General features: G+C 54.3%; 1 protein-coding gene across 5 annotated transcripts in view; it reads left to right on the top strand.

Moving 5' to 3' along the window:
- COL27A1 (collagen type XXVII alpha 1 chain) overlaps positions 1 to 15,891 on the top strand; it is a 151,600-nt gene that overhangs the window by 90,581 nt on the left and 45,128 nt on the right. For 4 of the 5 annotated variants that reach the window (XM_042242831.2, XM_042242832.1, XM_027964087.2 and 1 more), the window contains 8 exons: positions 4,269 to 4,322; positions 4,942 to 4,995; positions 5,232 to 5,285; positions 9,124 to 9,177; positions 14,579 to 14,632; positions 15,185 to 15,229; positions 15,313 to 15,357; positions 15,637 to 15,690. In XM_042242831.2, the coding sequence (XP_042098765.1) occupies positions 4,269 to 4,322; positions 4,942 to 4,995; positions 5,232 to 5,285; positions 9,124 to 9,177; positions 14,579 to 14,632; positions 15,185 to 15,229; positions 15,313 to 15,357; positions 15,637 to 15,690 (414 nt within the window). The remainder of the gene's footprint in view (positions 1 to 4,268; positions 4,323 to 4,941; positions 4,996 to 5,231; positions 5,286 to 9,123; positions 9,178 to 14,578; positions 14,633 to 15,184; positions 15,230 to 15,312; positions 15,358 to 15,636; positions 15,691 to 15,891) is intronic. The other variant, XM_060408850.1, reaches the window with a different exon arrangement.

Below are 15,891 nucleotides of genomic sequence, written 5' to 3'. Positions count from 1 at the left end.
CATGGTAGGGCCCTTGGGAAATAGATACTTGGAATCCTAGGATGGCAGAGCACAAAGCTTCCTTTGAAATCCCTCTATCCTGGAGTCCTAACCTTTTATTTTGTTCCTTAGACCCCTTTGGCAGGCTGGAGAAGCTCATAGACCCCTTCTCAGAATTTGTTGTTCAGTCAGTAAGTTGTGTTCGACTCTGCAACTGCGTGGACTGCAGCACGCCAGGCTCCACTGTCCTTCACTGTCTACCGGGGTTTGATCAGATTCATGTCTATTGAGTCCCCCGGTGATGCTATCTAACCATCTCAGAACAGAGAACTTCTTTAAATGCACAAAATACAAAACAAAAGACTACAAAGGAAATGAATTATATTGAAATACAAATGTGAGATTATGTTACATTGTGATCTCCTCAAACATATGCTTCTTTATTCTTGCCTTGAATAACGAGATCTAATGGCAGGTCCGATAATGACCTCAATTTTGAAGTGGTGACCGGCCTCACTGATACACTGGGAGCTCTCTGCAGCAAGGACTGTGACGTGAAGTGTAAAGATCTGTGACCGTGACCGGTGCTGTGGATATGTTGCCTGCATGCCTTAAGCTCATGTTTGAGGGACGTGCTCAGCTTCAACTAGAGGCTGGCAAAAATGACAGTTGTAGTTTTTCCACTCAAGTTCATGGACCCCTGAAATGCATCCATGGAGCCTTACAGGGACCCCAGACTGAGAACCCCTGGATCCTCCTTGACCACACTAACAAGTCTGGGATTTAGGGAGGGGAATGGCTCAGTGGCTAAAGAATCCACCGGCCATACAGGAGATAACAGGAGAAGAGGGTTCAGTCCCTGGGTGTTAAAGATCCCCTGGAGGAGGAAATGGCAACCCACTCCAGTATTCTTGGAGAATCCCATGGACAGACGAGCCTGGAGGGCTACAGTCCAAAGGGTCACAAAGAGTCGGACGTGACTGAGTGACTAAGCAAGGACACACTCGCACACGCACACACGCAGAGGTTTAACTTAGATGACCAAGTAAGCAAGGAATGGGCAGGAGGAGTGGGAACCTGGCCTGGGGCGACCGCAGGCACACTTGTTCAGTAGAGACCTCAGCTAGCTGCCCAGTCAGCTGAGCAGGGAAGACAGAGACCTTTCTGAGTTGTGAGGCAGGCCTGGAGCCGAGCCTGCTGTTCCCTCAGCCCCTACTCCATGTGGGAAGAAGCAGGCCTTTCCCCGTTCATGGCAGAATCAGAGGATCCCTGGGAGGAGTAGAAGGACCTCCTTATCTACTACATTTATCAGGCACCTGTTAGGGACCAGGCTGTGTGCCAAACACTTTCCATACCATCCCCAGCAGTTCCCTAGCAATCCTATGACAGTAGGTACTACTATCCCCATTTTGCAAGTGAGGAAGCCAAGGCTCTGAGAAGTTAAGTACTTAGACCGTGATCTCCCAGGGAGTGCCATCACAGTCAGAGCCCAGGTTGACACTCAGGCCTGCTGGATTCCCATGACCTGCCCTGAAGACACTAAAAGCCCTTGGCCTTCTGAGTCCTTGCTGTTTCTTTAACAGAGTGCAGCCAGCCTGCTGGGCCCTGTCCTAGGTGCTGGGTGCACAAAGATATTTACAAATCATGGGCCTTGCCTTTAAGAAGCTCTGTCCAGGGTGAAGCCAGGCATCTCAACACCTAAGCCTGAGATGTCTAGTCCAGCAGAGCATCCACGACTGTCTGGTTCCCAGCTGCATCCCCCAGCACCCAGCAGAAGGTCATGAGAGCAGGGAGGGAGGGAGAAAAACTCCCATAGTCGACAACAGGCCTTTATCTGTAGGCTGTGTGAGGACAGCCCGGCTTGCTCCCCAGCCCAGGGGACTTGGATCTCACCCAGGCAGTGTCTGCTGTAGGTGACAGTACCGCCCCCTGCCCCATGCCAGCCAAAAGAAGCCAGCTGTGCCCACAGCTCTCAGGGCTGCTGCTCCACCAGCCCCGCCAGGTGGAAGCCCTGGGCCTCAGGGGCAGGCTTCCCTGGACCAGCCTCAGCTCCATGCGTGCCAGGATGTTCTGGAACAGTGCTCCCGGTGGGGAGGGGGGCCTGTTCTGGGGTGGGGGCAGGGAATGGGGCACTTGCTGTATGGCCCTTATTCATTAGGATTTTGGTGGGGGGTGGGGTGGGGGGCTTTTTATTTGAAGTTTATGACCTGCCTGCCTTTCAGGACCCAACAACTCATAAATTTAAAGTAGCTATGAAATTTCTGTTTCTCTGGGCCAGTCAGGCCGGGGCTTTTTAACAGAGCAGTTTTTATCCCTTTACTCAGTGTCCTCTAAACGTCTGACTGCTCCCTTGTGGGGAGCTCAGGCCTCTGTCTTAACCCCGTGGCCTTTTAAAATAAATTAGAATAGGATGGGAGGGAAGTACCATTTATAGAGTGCCTACATGTGCCATGCATTATCACCAATACTCAGAACAACCCCGGGAGGAAGGGTAAACCATTTCTTGTAAGTTCCCTCACTCTACACATGAGGTTTAGAGGCTCTGCACTTTCCCCAGGGTCCACAGACCTAAAGGCTGAATGGTGATGACGTAGATAAAGTATCAGTTACAGGGCTCGGCCCTAAGTGACAGCTGTTGTTATTACTATTGCTTTCACCTTGAAAGTAGGTTAAAGTGGTGGTTGCTCAGTCATGTCCAACTCTTTGTGGCCCCATGGACTGTAGCCCACCAGTCTCCTCTGTCCATGGACTTTTCCAGGCAAGAATACTGGAGTGGGTTGCCATTCCCTTCTCCAGGGCATCATCTTGACCCAGGGATCTAACCCATGTTTCCTGCATTGCAGGCGGATTCTTTACTGTCTGAGTCACTAGGGGACCCCCTATCACCTTGAACATGATCTAATTTTTTTAAATATAAATTTAATTTTTAAAGTAGGTTGTTGCAAAAGACAAATACTTGGTCATTTTCTCTGACTTATTAGCTGTGATCTCATACCTTGAACCTCATCCCTCTCGTCTCATACTTCAACCCTGAAGGGCCTCTGAACCCAGGGAACCAGGCCCCCCCCACCATATGGTGATGGGGTTGAAGTACCAGTGAGACCTGTGCCCTGCTCGTGGCCACATGCGTTGGAGTGACAGGTGCATGGGCTTCGGGGCCACACAGTCAGCATTGCATTCTAGGCTGCAGCTGCAGGACGCACACAGTCCTGGTCTGAACTGAGACTTTAAGACTGAGCCCCGCAGAGCTGACCCTTGGGAATCCGGTGCCTTTTCTTCCCTCTAGTTGCCTGGCCAGCTTCACTGCCTAGTGAACAACTTCCAATCTGTTTCTGATCAGGTTTTAAGGTCTCATGTTTTTTCTGGATATGCTTTGGGGACAGGGAGCAGATTTTATGGGACCAATCCACTCATCCCTCGGTCTTCCCTAATTCTCCCAGAAACTCTTGGCTGCAAACCTGGGATCTTCGAAAACAACGTTTGCAACCCTTGTACCACACTAGACCTCCATCTGCTGGAATTTTCCTGAAGAGAGTGGGGTCTGGACTGACAATTGTCTGACTCCCTCCTCTAACTAAGCCCTTCATCTTTGCTGGGCGTGAGCGAGTTGCCTGCGCAGGGCAGCGAGCAAAGCCTACAGCCACCTAGAAGAGCCTTGGAACACAGGGGCCAGTTATCACCCAGTGAAGTTAAAAAGAGCAACAGGAACTACAGTGTGTGTGTGCCCTTTCAGAAATGAGAGGAAGCCTTTCACAAGACAGTAAAAGGGCCTCCACTTCCCAGATTTCAATCAGGTCTTTTGGCAGAGGCTGTTAGGGTGTTTCTATTCCAGCCAGCAGGTTTGTTTCTCTCTTTGAAACAACCCCAGAACCCCGAAAGATGGGGACAGATTTCTCACAAGCACCACTCTTCCCAGCACCGCTTAAGGACCTTGCCCCTGCTCCCCCGCTGACTCCCCCATCCCATCCCCTCCCCAAACGTGGCCGCCTCCCAGCTTCTGGCGAGGAAAGAATGTGTGGTGCTCCCAGGGATGCTGGCAGCAGCCCCACAGCTTGGCTCTGAAATCAGAACCATCTGGTGGAGTGAAGGAAGTCAGGACGGTGCCCACAGAGACAGCTCTCTCCTTGGTGGCAGCCCCACACCAGCTGGATCACCGGGCACGGGGCGGGAGACACGAGGAGACGACTCCAATGCCAGAGAGATTTGGGCCAGTTGTCTTTGAAACTCAGCGCATCCCTGAATTCACATTGCTTCCTTCTTTCTCTTGCTTTTGTACATGTTTCTTCTAGGGACTTCTGGGATTCATTGGTCTGGTCGGGGAGCCAGGAATCATGGGAGAAAAGGTAAGTCACATTGGAGGGAATATCTAAGCAAATAGAGCTTGTGTTTCAAAATGTTAAAAAGGTGAAGGGGCCAGTTGCCCTGGGGATTTCAGACCTCTCTCCCTGGCCTTTCCTCCTTTTGTTGGCCTTCCAGACCCTCAAAGAACCATTGTCACTTGTCCCAGCACTACCCTGCCCTCTGGCCAATACCCGCAAGTGCAGCCAGATGTCTGTGAGAGTTATCCCTGTGGTCTGGGCTGCTCACAGCTGTAAACTGACACTGCACGGGGCAGGCAACAGGGGGGGGCAGATTTACCTTTTAAAAAAGCATCCCAGTTCTTTAAGTTGCCTTATGAATGCCAGCAGGTGTGTTTTACAGACCAGGTAACCAAGGCTCCAGTGGAGGAGGTGACTTGCTCAAGGTCACCCAGATGGGAAGTGGCAGAGCTGGGATTCGAACCACATTAAGTGCCCATGGCCACACTTTGCTGGGCGTCTTGGCTTCTGATGACTCTGGGTGATGTGGCCATAGACCTCGGACAAGTCTTTGTCCCTCTGTAGTCCCCGGAGGGCACTCTGCACCTGTCCCCACAGAGCCGCCCACTGCCGTGACCTCCCTGAATTGCTGTCTCCATCACAGGGTGACCGGGGCATGATGGGACCCCCAGGCGCGCCCGGACCCAAGGGGTCGATGGTAAGGAGCAGTCTGCATCCCCTTGCCCTCTCCTGTCCCAGCTACAGTGACAGCTCTGCTGTCGTCTGCCTGCCTCTGGGAACCCCAGGCCTTCACAATGACCAGATCCTTCCTCCCGGGGTCCTGGCTGCTGCCCACATAGCCCTGGGCTGGGTCGGAGCTGGCCGAGGCAGGACTACACATGGAAGAGGAACCTTCCAGAACTGATTCCTCCTTGTTCATCTCTTTCTTGGTAGGGCCATCCTGGAACCCCAGGTGTGGTGGGAAACCCAGGAGAGCCTGGACCTCCGGTAAGCAAAGCCTTCGTGTTCGCTGAGCTCAGACTTCACTGTTGCGTCACAGTGGAGTCTAGGTCTCAATGCCAGGCAGACCTGGGTCAAATCCCAGCTTCCCACTATATTGCCAGAGCAGATCGTTGAACTTTTGTGTGCCTGAACTGTGCTTATCTGAAAAAATAGATAAAATAATCTTGGTCATGATAGTGTGAGCACGCAGGTGAGATGAAACCAGGCAGCTGATGTCCATTACATAGGGACAGTCATGCAGGGAGTGTCAGGGCCGTGAGCACTGCCGTTGCTCTCCTCATGCACTCGGGAAATTCCGTGTCACATGTCCGTTCCAGGAGGTGCCAGCAACAGGGCAGAAAGCTGTCCTTGCCCTTTAGGAGCTCGTCTTCTGGCTTGGGGAAAGAGAAGGTGGTAGATAAGCGACCACTGCTTTGGAGAAAGCAGGGGAGAAGATGGGAAATGCTGGGACAGATGGGCGGAGGGTCCAAGGATGCCAGGGTTCTGGGCTTCTCGTGATGACTGAAGTATCAGGGGTGTTGTTGAGGATCCCAAGGCAGGGAGGGGTGGCAGAGGCAGTGCTGGGTGCTGAGGGGCAATACAGAGCGCTAGTCCAGGGAAGCCTGGTATAAGCGTCATCCAGAGATTGAGGTTCTGGGCACCAGGTGGCCCTGCCAGTCCTCTATAGCCTTTTTTTTTAAAATTTGGCCCTGCCAAGTCTTAGTTGTAGCCTGTGGGATCTTTAGGTGCCACGTGCACACTCTTGGTTGCGGCATGTGGGATCTAGTTTTCTGACCAGGGATTGAACCCAGGCCCCCTGCACTGGCAGCCACTGGGCCATGAGGAAAGTCTCCACAATCCTTTTGATGAGGGGAAAAGCTCATAGTGGAGAGCTAGGATCAAAAGCCAGCGCTCTGGGCTCTTGATGGCATGGTTTCCCCCTGTTTGTGAGAAGGAGGGAAAAAGTTAACATCTGGCCTGGGGGTGGAGAGACTGGTTAGCAGACTGAGGCATCCATCTGAGGGTCCTAGCCCATCCAGCCCAAAGGCTGCTGGCCTACCTTCCTTCCCGGTGCTCAGAGGGCCCGAGGACCAGGGCCCAGCAGGTGCTCCTGGAGATGGTGTGCTTGGAGGTCAGGAGTGTGGGAGGTGCTCAGGGCAAGGCTGAATCAGAGAACAAGGATGCTGGGGCTCTATCATCAAATCCTAGCTGTGTCCCTGGGTCTGGACCTCCCTGAGCCTCAGTCTGCCCATCTGTCCAATGGGAGGAAGAAAGTCTGAGAAGAATTGATGGGACAAAAAAGAAGGCCAGAAGGAGATGAGAAAACAGCAGGGCCTTCAGCCCAGTGCATAGAAGGAAGCAGCAGGCCTCCTCTGCATTCCCCGCCTCCATGGCTCTCTGGCCCCACCCCATCCCATTTCTTCAGTGCTCCCATCTGTTCAATGAGTTGGCTCTGACTTAGTGAGGTCAGACAGTGAGTTGCTGCCTTCAGATCCCAAGATTGCCACTGATCTTCCTCTGTTACAGTGTGGGGCTGGACACTTGGGTCTCTTTGGACACCCAGCTGCCCCCAGTACCCCTGAGGAAGTATGATGGCATGGAAGTCCAGAAAGCTTTAGAATTGGACACTTTGAGTCAAATCCTGTCTCCCTCTTTGTTAGCTGTGAGATTGTTGGCAACATTTATAGCATCTCTGAGCCTCAGTTTCCCCATCTGTGGGTCGGCATATTACCACCTTCATGATGAGACTGTTGTGAGACATAAATGATACCACGCATGATGTAATGTTTAGCAAACTACCTGCGTATAGTAAGTGCTTAATGAATGGGAACAATAGTAATTACTATCCCTGTTTGTTAGATATGATAACTTCTACCATTATTAGTAAGACTATTACTATGAAACTGACATTTCTGATAATACTGTCCATAGCTGATTGGCATTTTTCACTTTTCCAATCTCTGTAACATCCATGTTCTACCGTTCACTGAGGTCAGCCAGGGTTACTACCTCTATTACTTGGAGGGAGAGTAGTCAGACCCTGGGTCCCTCAGTTTCTGACCTCTTCCCCCTTTGAGAGAGCTGACAGCAACCTTTTACTGAGGACCTCCAAGTCATTTCATCTTCCTAGCAACTATAGGAGGCAAAAACTCTCTTATACCCATTTTATAGATGATGAAACTGAGGCCCAGAGAGTGTAAGCCACTTGCAAAAGGTCACAAAATTAGTAAGTGGCAGAGTCAGGATTTGAACCTAGTTCTCGTGTGGAACAGTCTGCTCTTTTAAGCACCCTACTGCCTCTGAGTTAAGACTTGGCTCCTGAAATTTCCCAGTGACGCAATTGCATGCCTTCTGCAGTCTGGGATCCCTCTATAAAATAGTCTGTGCTTCTCACCCAGTCTTCATGTTCTTCATCATTCGGAAGTCTGATCTCTCTTTTTATGGGGCCAAGCCTGGGTCCACACCCTGCTTGCTCTGCTGACAAGGGGTCAGGTTGGCATCCAGCCCCTCACCTTGGCTCTTTAGCAGTTGGGTCTGCACCCCTCAAGGCCTGGGAAAGAGAGTAGAAAGAAGAGTTTTTCCTGAGGCCCCCAAACTGAGCTGGGCCTCTCCCTGGTATTCAGCGTGGGGGATGAGGCCACCTCTTCTTGGAAAGGGAGCACGCCCAGTCCAAGAATCGCTGCTTGAGCTGGGAGGCTCTTGCAGCTGTTGGAGGGGTCCTTGGCGTGCATGGGGTGAAGAGGCAGCCTGACAGCCTGGCACGTGTAGCTGGGGCTGGGGGCGGGGAGGAACCAAGCAGTGAGGTGGCCTGTTTCCTCTGTTCACCTTCCATCCCTCCCTTCCTATCCTGTCTTCTCCAGTCCTTCCCGAAATCCTTGTCATCGGCCTGCTCTGGGCCAGGTGCTGGGAATTCCAGGAACAAGGCCAGCTCTGTGTTTTCTTTTCCTCCCTCCCTGTCTCTTCTTGTCATCCCTTCATCAAGACGAGATAACCCGGGCCTCCTCCCTGGGCCAGACCCTGCTCCCTCCTTTATGCCTCCCCCACCCTCTTCTCCTCTGTTCAGCCTCTCCCCTCCGCCCCTCCCGGCTCCATGCCTGCTTCCCGTTCACCCTCCCTCACCGCAGGGCCCTGGTCTGGCTCTGCCCTCTCTTGCCCCTTGCCTTCTGGCTCTTTCTGCCCTCTTCAGAGGCTTCTGGATGCTTTCAGGTAGTATTCCAGGTCAGGGCAGGAAACAGGACTTGGGACTGTTTCATATGCTTCTGAGTGATGGAGAGAGAAAAGAGTGAAGTGGGCGTTGGAGGAGGCTTTGGTCAAGAATGTCTTCCTAGCTTCTGGTTATTGATTTTGAGATAAAGAAGGAAGTGGCTTGTCCATCCAGGATGCCTTCTCCTGGCTACTGGGTTCCCAGGCACTGACTCCTGCTCAAGGTGGCAGCTCCTTGACTGATTCTCTGGGTGGGGGCGGGGGTGGTGGTGGGTGCGACAGACCTTCCTTCCCACTGGGCTAAGTGCTTAGTGTTTCTTTCTGGAATTGCTGGGCTCAGGAGGGGCCACTCCCGAGCAGTGCCTGTCTGAAGTTGCAAGCCTGGCCTTCCGTGTTATCCCCCAGTGTTAATTTCTCTGTTGTGTCCAACTCTTTGTGACCCCATGGACTGTAGCCCTCCAGGCTCCTCTGTTCATGGGATTCTCCAGGCAAGAATACTAGAGTAGGTTGCCATTCCCTTCTCCAGGGGAATCTTCCCAACCCAGGGATTGAACCCAAGTCTCCTGCATTGCAGGCAGATTCTTCCGTGTTATACTTGCTTCCGAAAAGGGGCTTCTCCAGACTCTTTCTCCTCCCACAGGGTCCTCCAGGATCTCGAGGCCCACCGGGCATGAGGGGAGCAAAGGGACGCCGGGTAAGTGGGGGCCAGCCCCCTGGGGCAGACGCTGGCAGGGGCCACCTGCTTGGAGAGATCCCTCCTGATCCTTCCCCCGCCCACCCCAGACCTGAGATCTATGCCTTTCGGAGCCCCAGCCAGGGTTCCGGGCTCCTGCTGGGTGTGACTCTCAGTGTGGGAACCCCACTCATCTTTCGCAGCCCATTTCTGAGTACCAGGCCTTGCCATCCAGTAGGCACATCGGGGCTCTGTGGCACCAGTGCTTTGTCTGTTCTTGTATTTGTTCATGCATTCATTTGCCTGCAATTAGGCACCTCCTAGGGGCCAGCCATTGTTAGAGGTTCTGTAGATATCATGAGAATAGCACCCGCAGGACCCCTGCTTGGCTTTGTGGCTCCATCAAGGCCAAATAGACAGTAAAGGGTCATTAACACATTGATGGCAGCCTGGGAGCCTGGGGGAGGCATCTCACCTGGACAGGGTACCAGGGAACACTTCAAGCAGAAGCAGATGCTTGAACGGATGCCAGGTTCCAGAAAGAAAGGAATCCCTACGGTGAGCTGGAGTGGCATGTTTAGGAATCCCCATTCAATAGAGGAGCCAGGGAGGGGAATGAAACCAAGAATTAGAAGGCATCAAACACCACAGCTAGACCTATGGGCAGTGCGTCAAGGGTAGTGGGGAGCCACAGAAGGTTTTACACAGGGCTGGCCTGAACAAGGTAGCCAGAGGTGGTCACTAATACTTACTCTGTGCTGAACACTATCTATCACATGCCTTGACCTAGTTAATCATCAACACGACCCTATAATTAAGAAGAGATGCTAGTCTTACTTCTCATCGTACCGAAAAGGAAAGTAAGGCTCAGAGAGGTTGAGTGACTTGCCTTAGGTTGCACAGCTAGAAAGTGGCAGGACTGTGTTTTGAACCCAGGGAATCTGACTCTTTTGGAGGCAGGGAGGGCTGATGGGGTGGTTTCCTCCCCCCAGTGGATGTTCAGGTGCCAGGACAGCAGCTTTGTGAAAGGAAACAGGATGGCACGGGCGGAGCAGGCTGCCCGGCCTGTATTCAGGCTTATTCAGAGCATCTGAGACGGCTCTTCTCTCCCTGGCTGAATTTCAAGTAGTTGAACAATTTCCCCTGAACCAGATGGTCTGAGCAGTCAGCCTGTGAGAGGTGAGATTTAGAGGCATTCCTTGGACCCGACAGGGCCCCTCCCTGTGCCATATCCTGGTCTTTGCCAGTGGCTGAGGCCCGTTGGCAGCCGGGTTCCACCTTGGCCCTCTGCACATCCTCTCCTGCCCCAGGATGCCAGGTTAGCGGGAGGGGGAGCTGCCCTGCCCCCCACAACCTGCCAGATGCACAGGCTCAGGCCCCCGTCAACTCACGGAGCTCCCCGCAGCCGTGTGACCATCTTTCCCAGTGGTGACTTGAAGAAGGTATCTCCTCTTTGAGAAAACCCAGGTTCCCGACCACAGAATCTCCAGGGCTGGAAGGGGAACTTCAGGAGCACAAGCCCCCTCCCCCTGCTGGGCTTGGTGGAAATGCAAAACCTGTGGGACCCCATGCCTGGTCCCCTGCCTGACAGGCCACGTTTGGCCACTTCATAGATAACGTGGTCCCTCAGGGCAGGCGGGGACTGGAGACTTGCCCGCTGAGCCAGTTAAAGAGCTCAAATCTGGGCCAGCTCCCTGTGTAGCTCCTGGCTTGCCCTGTGACCCTGGCAAGCCCTTGCTGCCCTCTGGGCCTCAGTTTTCCCAAATACACTCTGGGAAATGAGCTTGGACGCCTGCAAAGCCCTGCCTATTCTCTGCCCGCGTGCAGGGTGGGCCCCGGTACCCACCGCCTATCTCCCCCACCCCCTGACTCCCCTACCCCCCTGCCTGTGGAAGAATGAGCACTAAGAGGTCAAGTTCACGGCCAGGATGGGGCCTCAGACCCTTAGCTCTTCTTGGTAGAGCTGCTGATCAGGGTCTGGGTCCATAGGTCACATAGGGGCACACCTCAGGCTTTCCAGTGACCAGCTCGGGGACCTCAGGCCAGCTTCTTCCCCCACCCCCATTTATTTGGCTGCACCGGGTCTTAGTGTAGCATTCTTTGCCAGATGCAGATCTTTTTTTGAGGCATGCATTATCTTTAGCTGTGGCATGTAGGAACTAGTTCCCCAACCAGGAATCAAACCTGGGCCCCCTGCATTGGCACCTCGGGGTGAGGAAAGTCCCTCACATCAGTTTCTCTGTAAGGCTCAGTGGCTGACATTAGGTGGAAGTTGTAAGGAGTCAGAATTGGAACTCAAGTCAGCCAAATGCCCATTTTTTCCCACTACTAACCGGTCACTGTTTATCAGTGTGGGGATGAACTCCCTGTCTCAGGGAGTATCAGGTGAGAGCCTGGGGCAGGATATTGCAGAAGACAATGTCTAAAAGTCCTCTTACTTGGGAGACTCTGCTATCTCGCTCCAAAACCACTTTGACAGAGTCATGAGGATTCTGCGACCCAAGAGCCTACACTGAGCTCTGCTCGTGTGAGCGGGGCTGAGAGCGCAGCAGATCTGGCTTTGAATCCCGGCTCCTCCTCCCCTCTGACCTTGGGCAGCTGACTTACCCTCCCTGAAGCCCCAGCTTTTCCTCTATAAAAGGGGTCAGCGGCAGAACCGACCTCTTTGGATGGCTGTGGGGATACACTTCCTCTGCCAGCACTGCCCATGGTAAGCACCTGGAAGGGCAGTGGTGCGTAGCGAGTGCTGGGCACATGTTCACTCCCTTTTCATCCCTTATTCACAAGAACTGTGATTGGCTGGATTTTCTATCCCCTGGGGCTCCTACCCGCCAAAATAGAAGCCCAGCCTGGCTGGGAGGCAGCCCCAGCTGTGACTGCAAACCTGTTCCTGGGGAGTGGCTACACAGGAACGGATTTGTGGCTCTGAAACCTGGACCTGCCTCCCGTGTTCAGTGTTGCCCTGGGGAAGGAAGGGGCAGGTTTGGGGCACCCGCAGGACATAGGATGAGCTGCAGAGAGGCCCAGAGCAGTGTTAGGCTCCCCTCTCCCTGCACAGGGGTACTGGGGAGGGGGGGTTGGCTGGGGCCCCTCTACTGTCTCCTCTCCCCAGACAAGAAAGCTTGGTCCTATTTCCCCCAGCCAACCCCAGGTGCCCCCAGGGGATAGCAGTGCCTCCCAGGTAAGAGGGATTTTAGATATTGTCTCCTGGGACACCGTGCCCTGGCCCTGACTTGCATACCCCCTGTGATGGGGAACTCACCCCCACCACTGATAAATAGAGACAGGTAGTGGTGGAAAAAAATGGGCATCCAGCTGACTTAGAGTCACATGCTGGTTCCTCCACCTACTATCAGGGCTGCCACAGGCTATTTCCGTATATGTCAAATGAGGAAAATAGCTTTCATTATGATTGCTGCTGCTGTTGATGCTATTATTATTATTATAGATCTCATAACTTTTCTCACAGAGAGACTTTGATTTCCAGAGTAAAGAGGGTGCTATGTGATTCAGGCCAAGCTATCAACACCTCTGGGCTTCCACTGTGTTCCTAGAGCTGCCCCTTTCCAGGAAGGTTTATGCTCAGGTAGAAACAGAGGTCGGGGCTCGTCTCTGGAGGACCCAGAGGCCTGTCATCAGCTCAGCCTCTGTCCCAAGTCTCAGGACCTGGGATGCCCCGCATCTCCATCTATCTCCATCTCTACCAGGTCCTGTCTATGAATCAGGGGTGTTAAGTCCAACAGGTGGTCTGACAATATCCACCTGAGAGTGAGGTGCAGAGAAAGGGGCTTCCCTGGGGTCACACAGCAAGCCAGCAGCAACACCAGAACTTTCACCCACATCCTCTAATCAAACCTCATCTTGAACCCATGAACATTCTCAGCCTGATATAAGCTGCCTGTACTAAGGAGGGGCCTGAATCCAGATTGCCCAGGCCAGCCATTGCTCTGCGCCCCTGCCCTTAGGGAGCCTGCAGCCCCTTTTGGCAAGATCAGATCTTCTGAGAACTTAACTATATGCCAGATGCTGAGCTGCCCGTGTGTATTACTTCCTGCCTTGAGGGAGCGATTTCTTATTCCCATTTCAGAGATGGTACAACTGAGGCTCAGTCAGGAGCTGTTAATTTCCCCTAGACACAGTATTTCCTAAGCAGCACTGTGCCTGGTGCTGGACCCCTGGTGGTTCTGGGCGGAGGCCTGAGGCACCAGGAGCAAAGACTCCCAGCCACGTGGTCTCCTGGCCCAGGTTGATTCCATCTGTGAGCACTATTTAAGGCTGCGACGTGGAGTTGAAACATGGGGAGCCCCAAGTAGCTGATAAATGGAATGATAACTTTTTCTGGTTCCATTATTAATTGAAAATATCCCTGTCCAGTATTTAAATGATTTCTCAGTTTTCTCATCCCTCATACCCCCTCCCCTGAGATGCCTCCCTGGCCCCTTTTGTGGCTGGTCTCTATACCCCCAGACTAGGGTGGGCCAGCCTCCTTCACAGCCTCCTCCTCCTTGTCTTCCCAACCTCCAACACACCCTTTCTGGCCCCTATAGGACGAACACTACACTGTTCTCCATGGGGGACCCCGGGGCACCCTCATCTGTGTTCCTAAGGGAGGCCCATAGAACCTTGCAGGAAATATCAGCTGCTTATATGCTAAGGGACCGTAAACAAATTCCCTCCCTTGCAGGGCCTCAGTGTTCCCATCTGTGCAGTAAAGGGGAAGGAGAGAGTCTGCCTGCCCCCAGGGGCCTCCCAGTTCTCAAAAGACCAGACATCCTGTCTCAAGGGTCAGATTTGAGCCCAAGGCTCCAGCCACAGCTGCCCTGTGCCTGTCCCTCCTCATGTGAGCTGGGCCAGAGTAGCTGCTCATCTGGCTGGAGAGGGGGCAGCTCCACACATCCGACCATGTGGAGACCCTCCCCAGGGCGTCCTCTGTCAGGTTCCCCCGAGGACTGTGGTCCACAAGCTGCTTCAACCCCACGTGTGCTCTGGGAAGAGCAGGGGACAGAGTCTGAAGACCTGGCCGCCAGGACATGGCTGCATGTCTCTTGGCTCTGCCCTCAGTTTCCAAATCTGTGAAATGGGTTGGCTGGCTGATCCCACCCCACCGCTACCCCCCTGCCCCCGCTCTTCCCCCTCCAAGGTTTCTTTAAACAGGATTTAAATTTACCACCAGGCCCACTCCAGAACGGTAGGGTCTCTGACTGCGTCCACCTACTCCAAGCCCTCTGCAGAGCCGTGTTAGCAGGCACATTGCTCTGGCTGACCCACCTGCGGGTGGGGAGTGTGTGGGAGGCAGAGAGGAGGAGGGAACCCCTGCTTGTGCAGGGAAGAACTCAAGGCTCTGGTCAGCCCCGCCCTCCTGGTTCCCAGCCCAAGGGAGACCCCTGCTGTCCACTGTGAAAGCCCCTTTTTCCTATTCCAGGGACCCCGAGGACCAGACGGACCAGCTGGGGAGCAGGGGTCTAAGGGCCTGAAGGTACTGACCCCCACCCTCTTCCTCTTGTCTCCTGACCTAGGGTGCTGGGTCAGGAATCCAGGCTCGCCGCCTCCTCTGTAACAGGCCCTTTGGGGACAGCAGGGCATCCCTGAGAGGCTGCAGGGCATGCTCCTGAGAGCTCATCTGGCCACCCTTCCTGGGGATGGCATGCCCCCAGCATGGGGGCAGGGAAGGGAGAATGAGCCATCGGACTGAGAGAGACAGAGAGCACGTGAGTGAGAGAGACAGAGGAGACAAGAATGAGAGAGGGGGGCGGAATCAGGCCTGGCCCCTGATTCCCCAAGCCCTTCCAGAATCCCTGATTGCTGAGACGGCTTCCGCCCCCATTGGGACGCAGGGGTCCGTTGTTCTTGACCCACAGCTCCTGGCCACTGGCCATCCACTCCCCCGAGTTTGCCCACCTGCACGCTGGGGAGGTGGGTGTATGTGGTGACCCCCGAGGCTCTTTCTATCTCCCATGGAAGCAAGAGTCCCTTCAGGGAAGAGTCCTCCCCAGCACCCACTGCCCCCCTCATGCTTGGCTTCCTGCAGGGCCCACCAGGACCACAGGGCAGACTGGGCCAGCCCGGGCAGCAGGTATGTGAGGCCGAAGCTGCCAGCCCCTCGCCCCGCTCCCTGTTCTGTGATACGTGCTTCTAACAGCCAACGTGTGCTTCCAGGGCGTGGCTGGCGAGCGAGGGCACTTGGGCACACGAGGCTTTCCTGTAAGTAGCACCGCCGGTTTGTCTCTCTGTGGGACTTGGCGGGGAGGAAATAGCCCCATTAGCCACCTTTCTCATCCTGCTGTGGAAATCCCGAAGGTTCTAGCTGCCCACTCCCGCCCTGAAGACCCTCCAGCCTGTCTGTTCCCCTCTGGGACTCAGGCTCCCATGTGTCACGTGGCAGGACCCTTATTCAATACGACAGCTTGACTGAGACCTAGGGGCCAGGCAGGGCGGAGAAGGCCAGTGAGGGACTGAGGTCAGCTTACTTTGTCCCTGCAGGGCCTCCCGGGTCCTTCCGGTCCCCCAGGTGCCAAGGGCCTCCCAGGAGAACCGGTAAGTGCCCATTCCCTCACTGTTTGCATCTTTGCCCCTGGCAGGCTGGTCTCAGCTGCGTCCTCACCTGCCAGATGGTGGGGGGTGGTGTTGTCCTGTGATGAGACCGCGAGTCGGGTTAGAGAGGGGCGGTGCGGGGCTCTACCGCCCCCATGGATAGGCCGCGGGTCAGGGAGAGAACCCTGGGCTGGGAAAGTTCAG

Source organism: Ovis aries, chromosome 2, assembly GCF_016772045.2.
Source record: "Ovis aries strain OAR_USU_Benz2616 breed Rambouillet chromosome 2, ARS-UI_Ramb_v3.0, whole genome shotgun sequence".
Taxonomy (NCBI): domain Eukaryota; kingdom Metazoa; phylum Chordata; class Mammalia; order Artiodactyla; family Bovidae; genus Ovis; species Ovis aries.
Note: the sequence above shows the minus strand (reverse complement) of the source record. Positions and strands in the feature narration are given on the sequence as shown.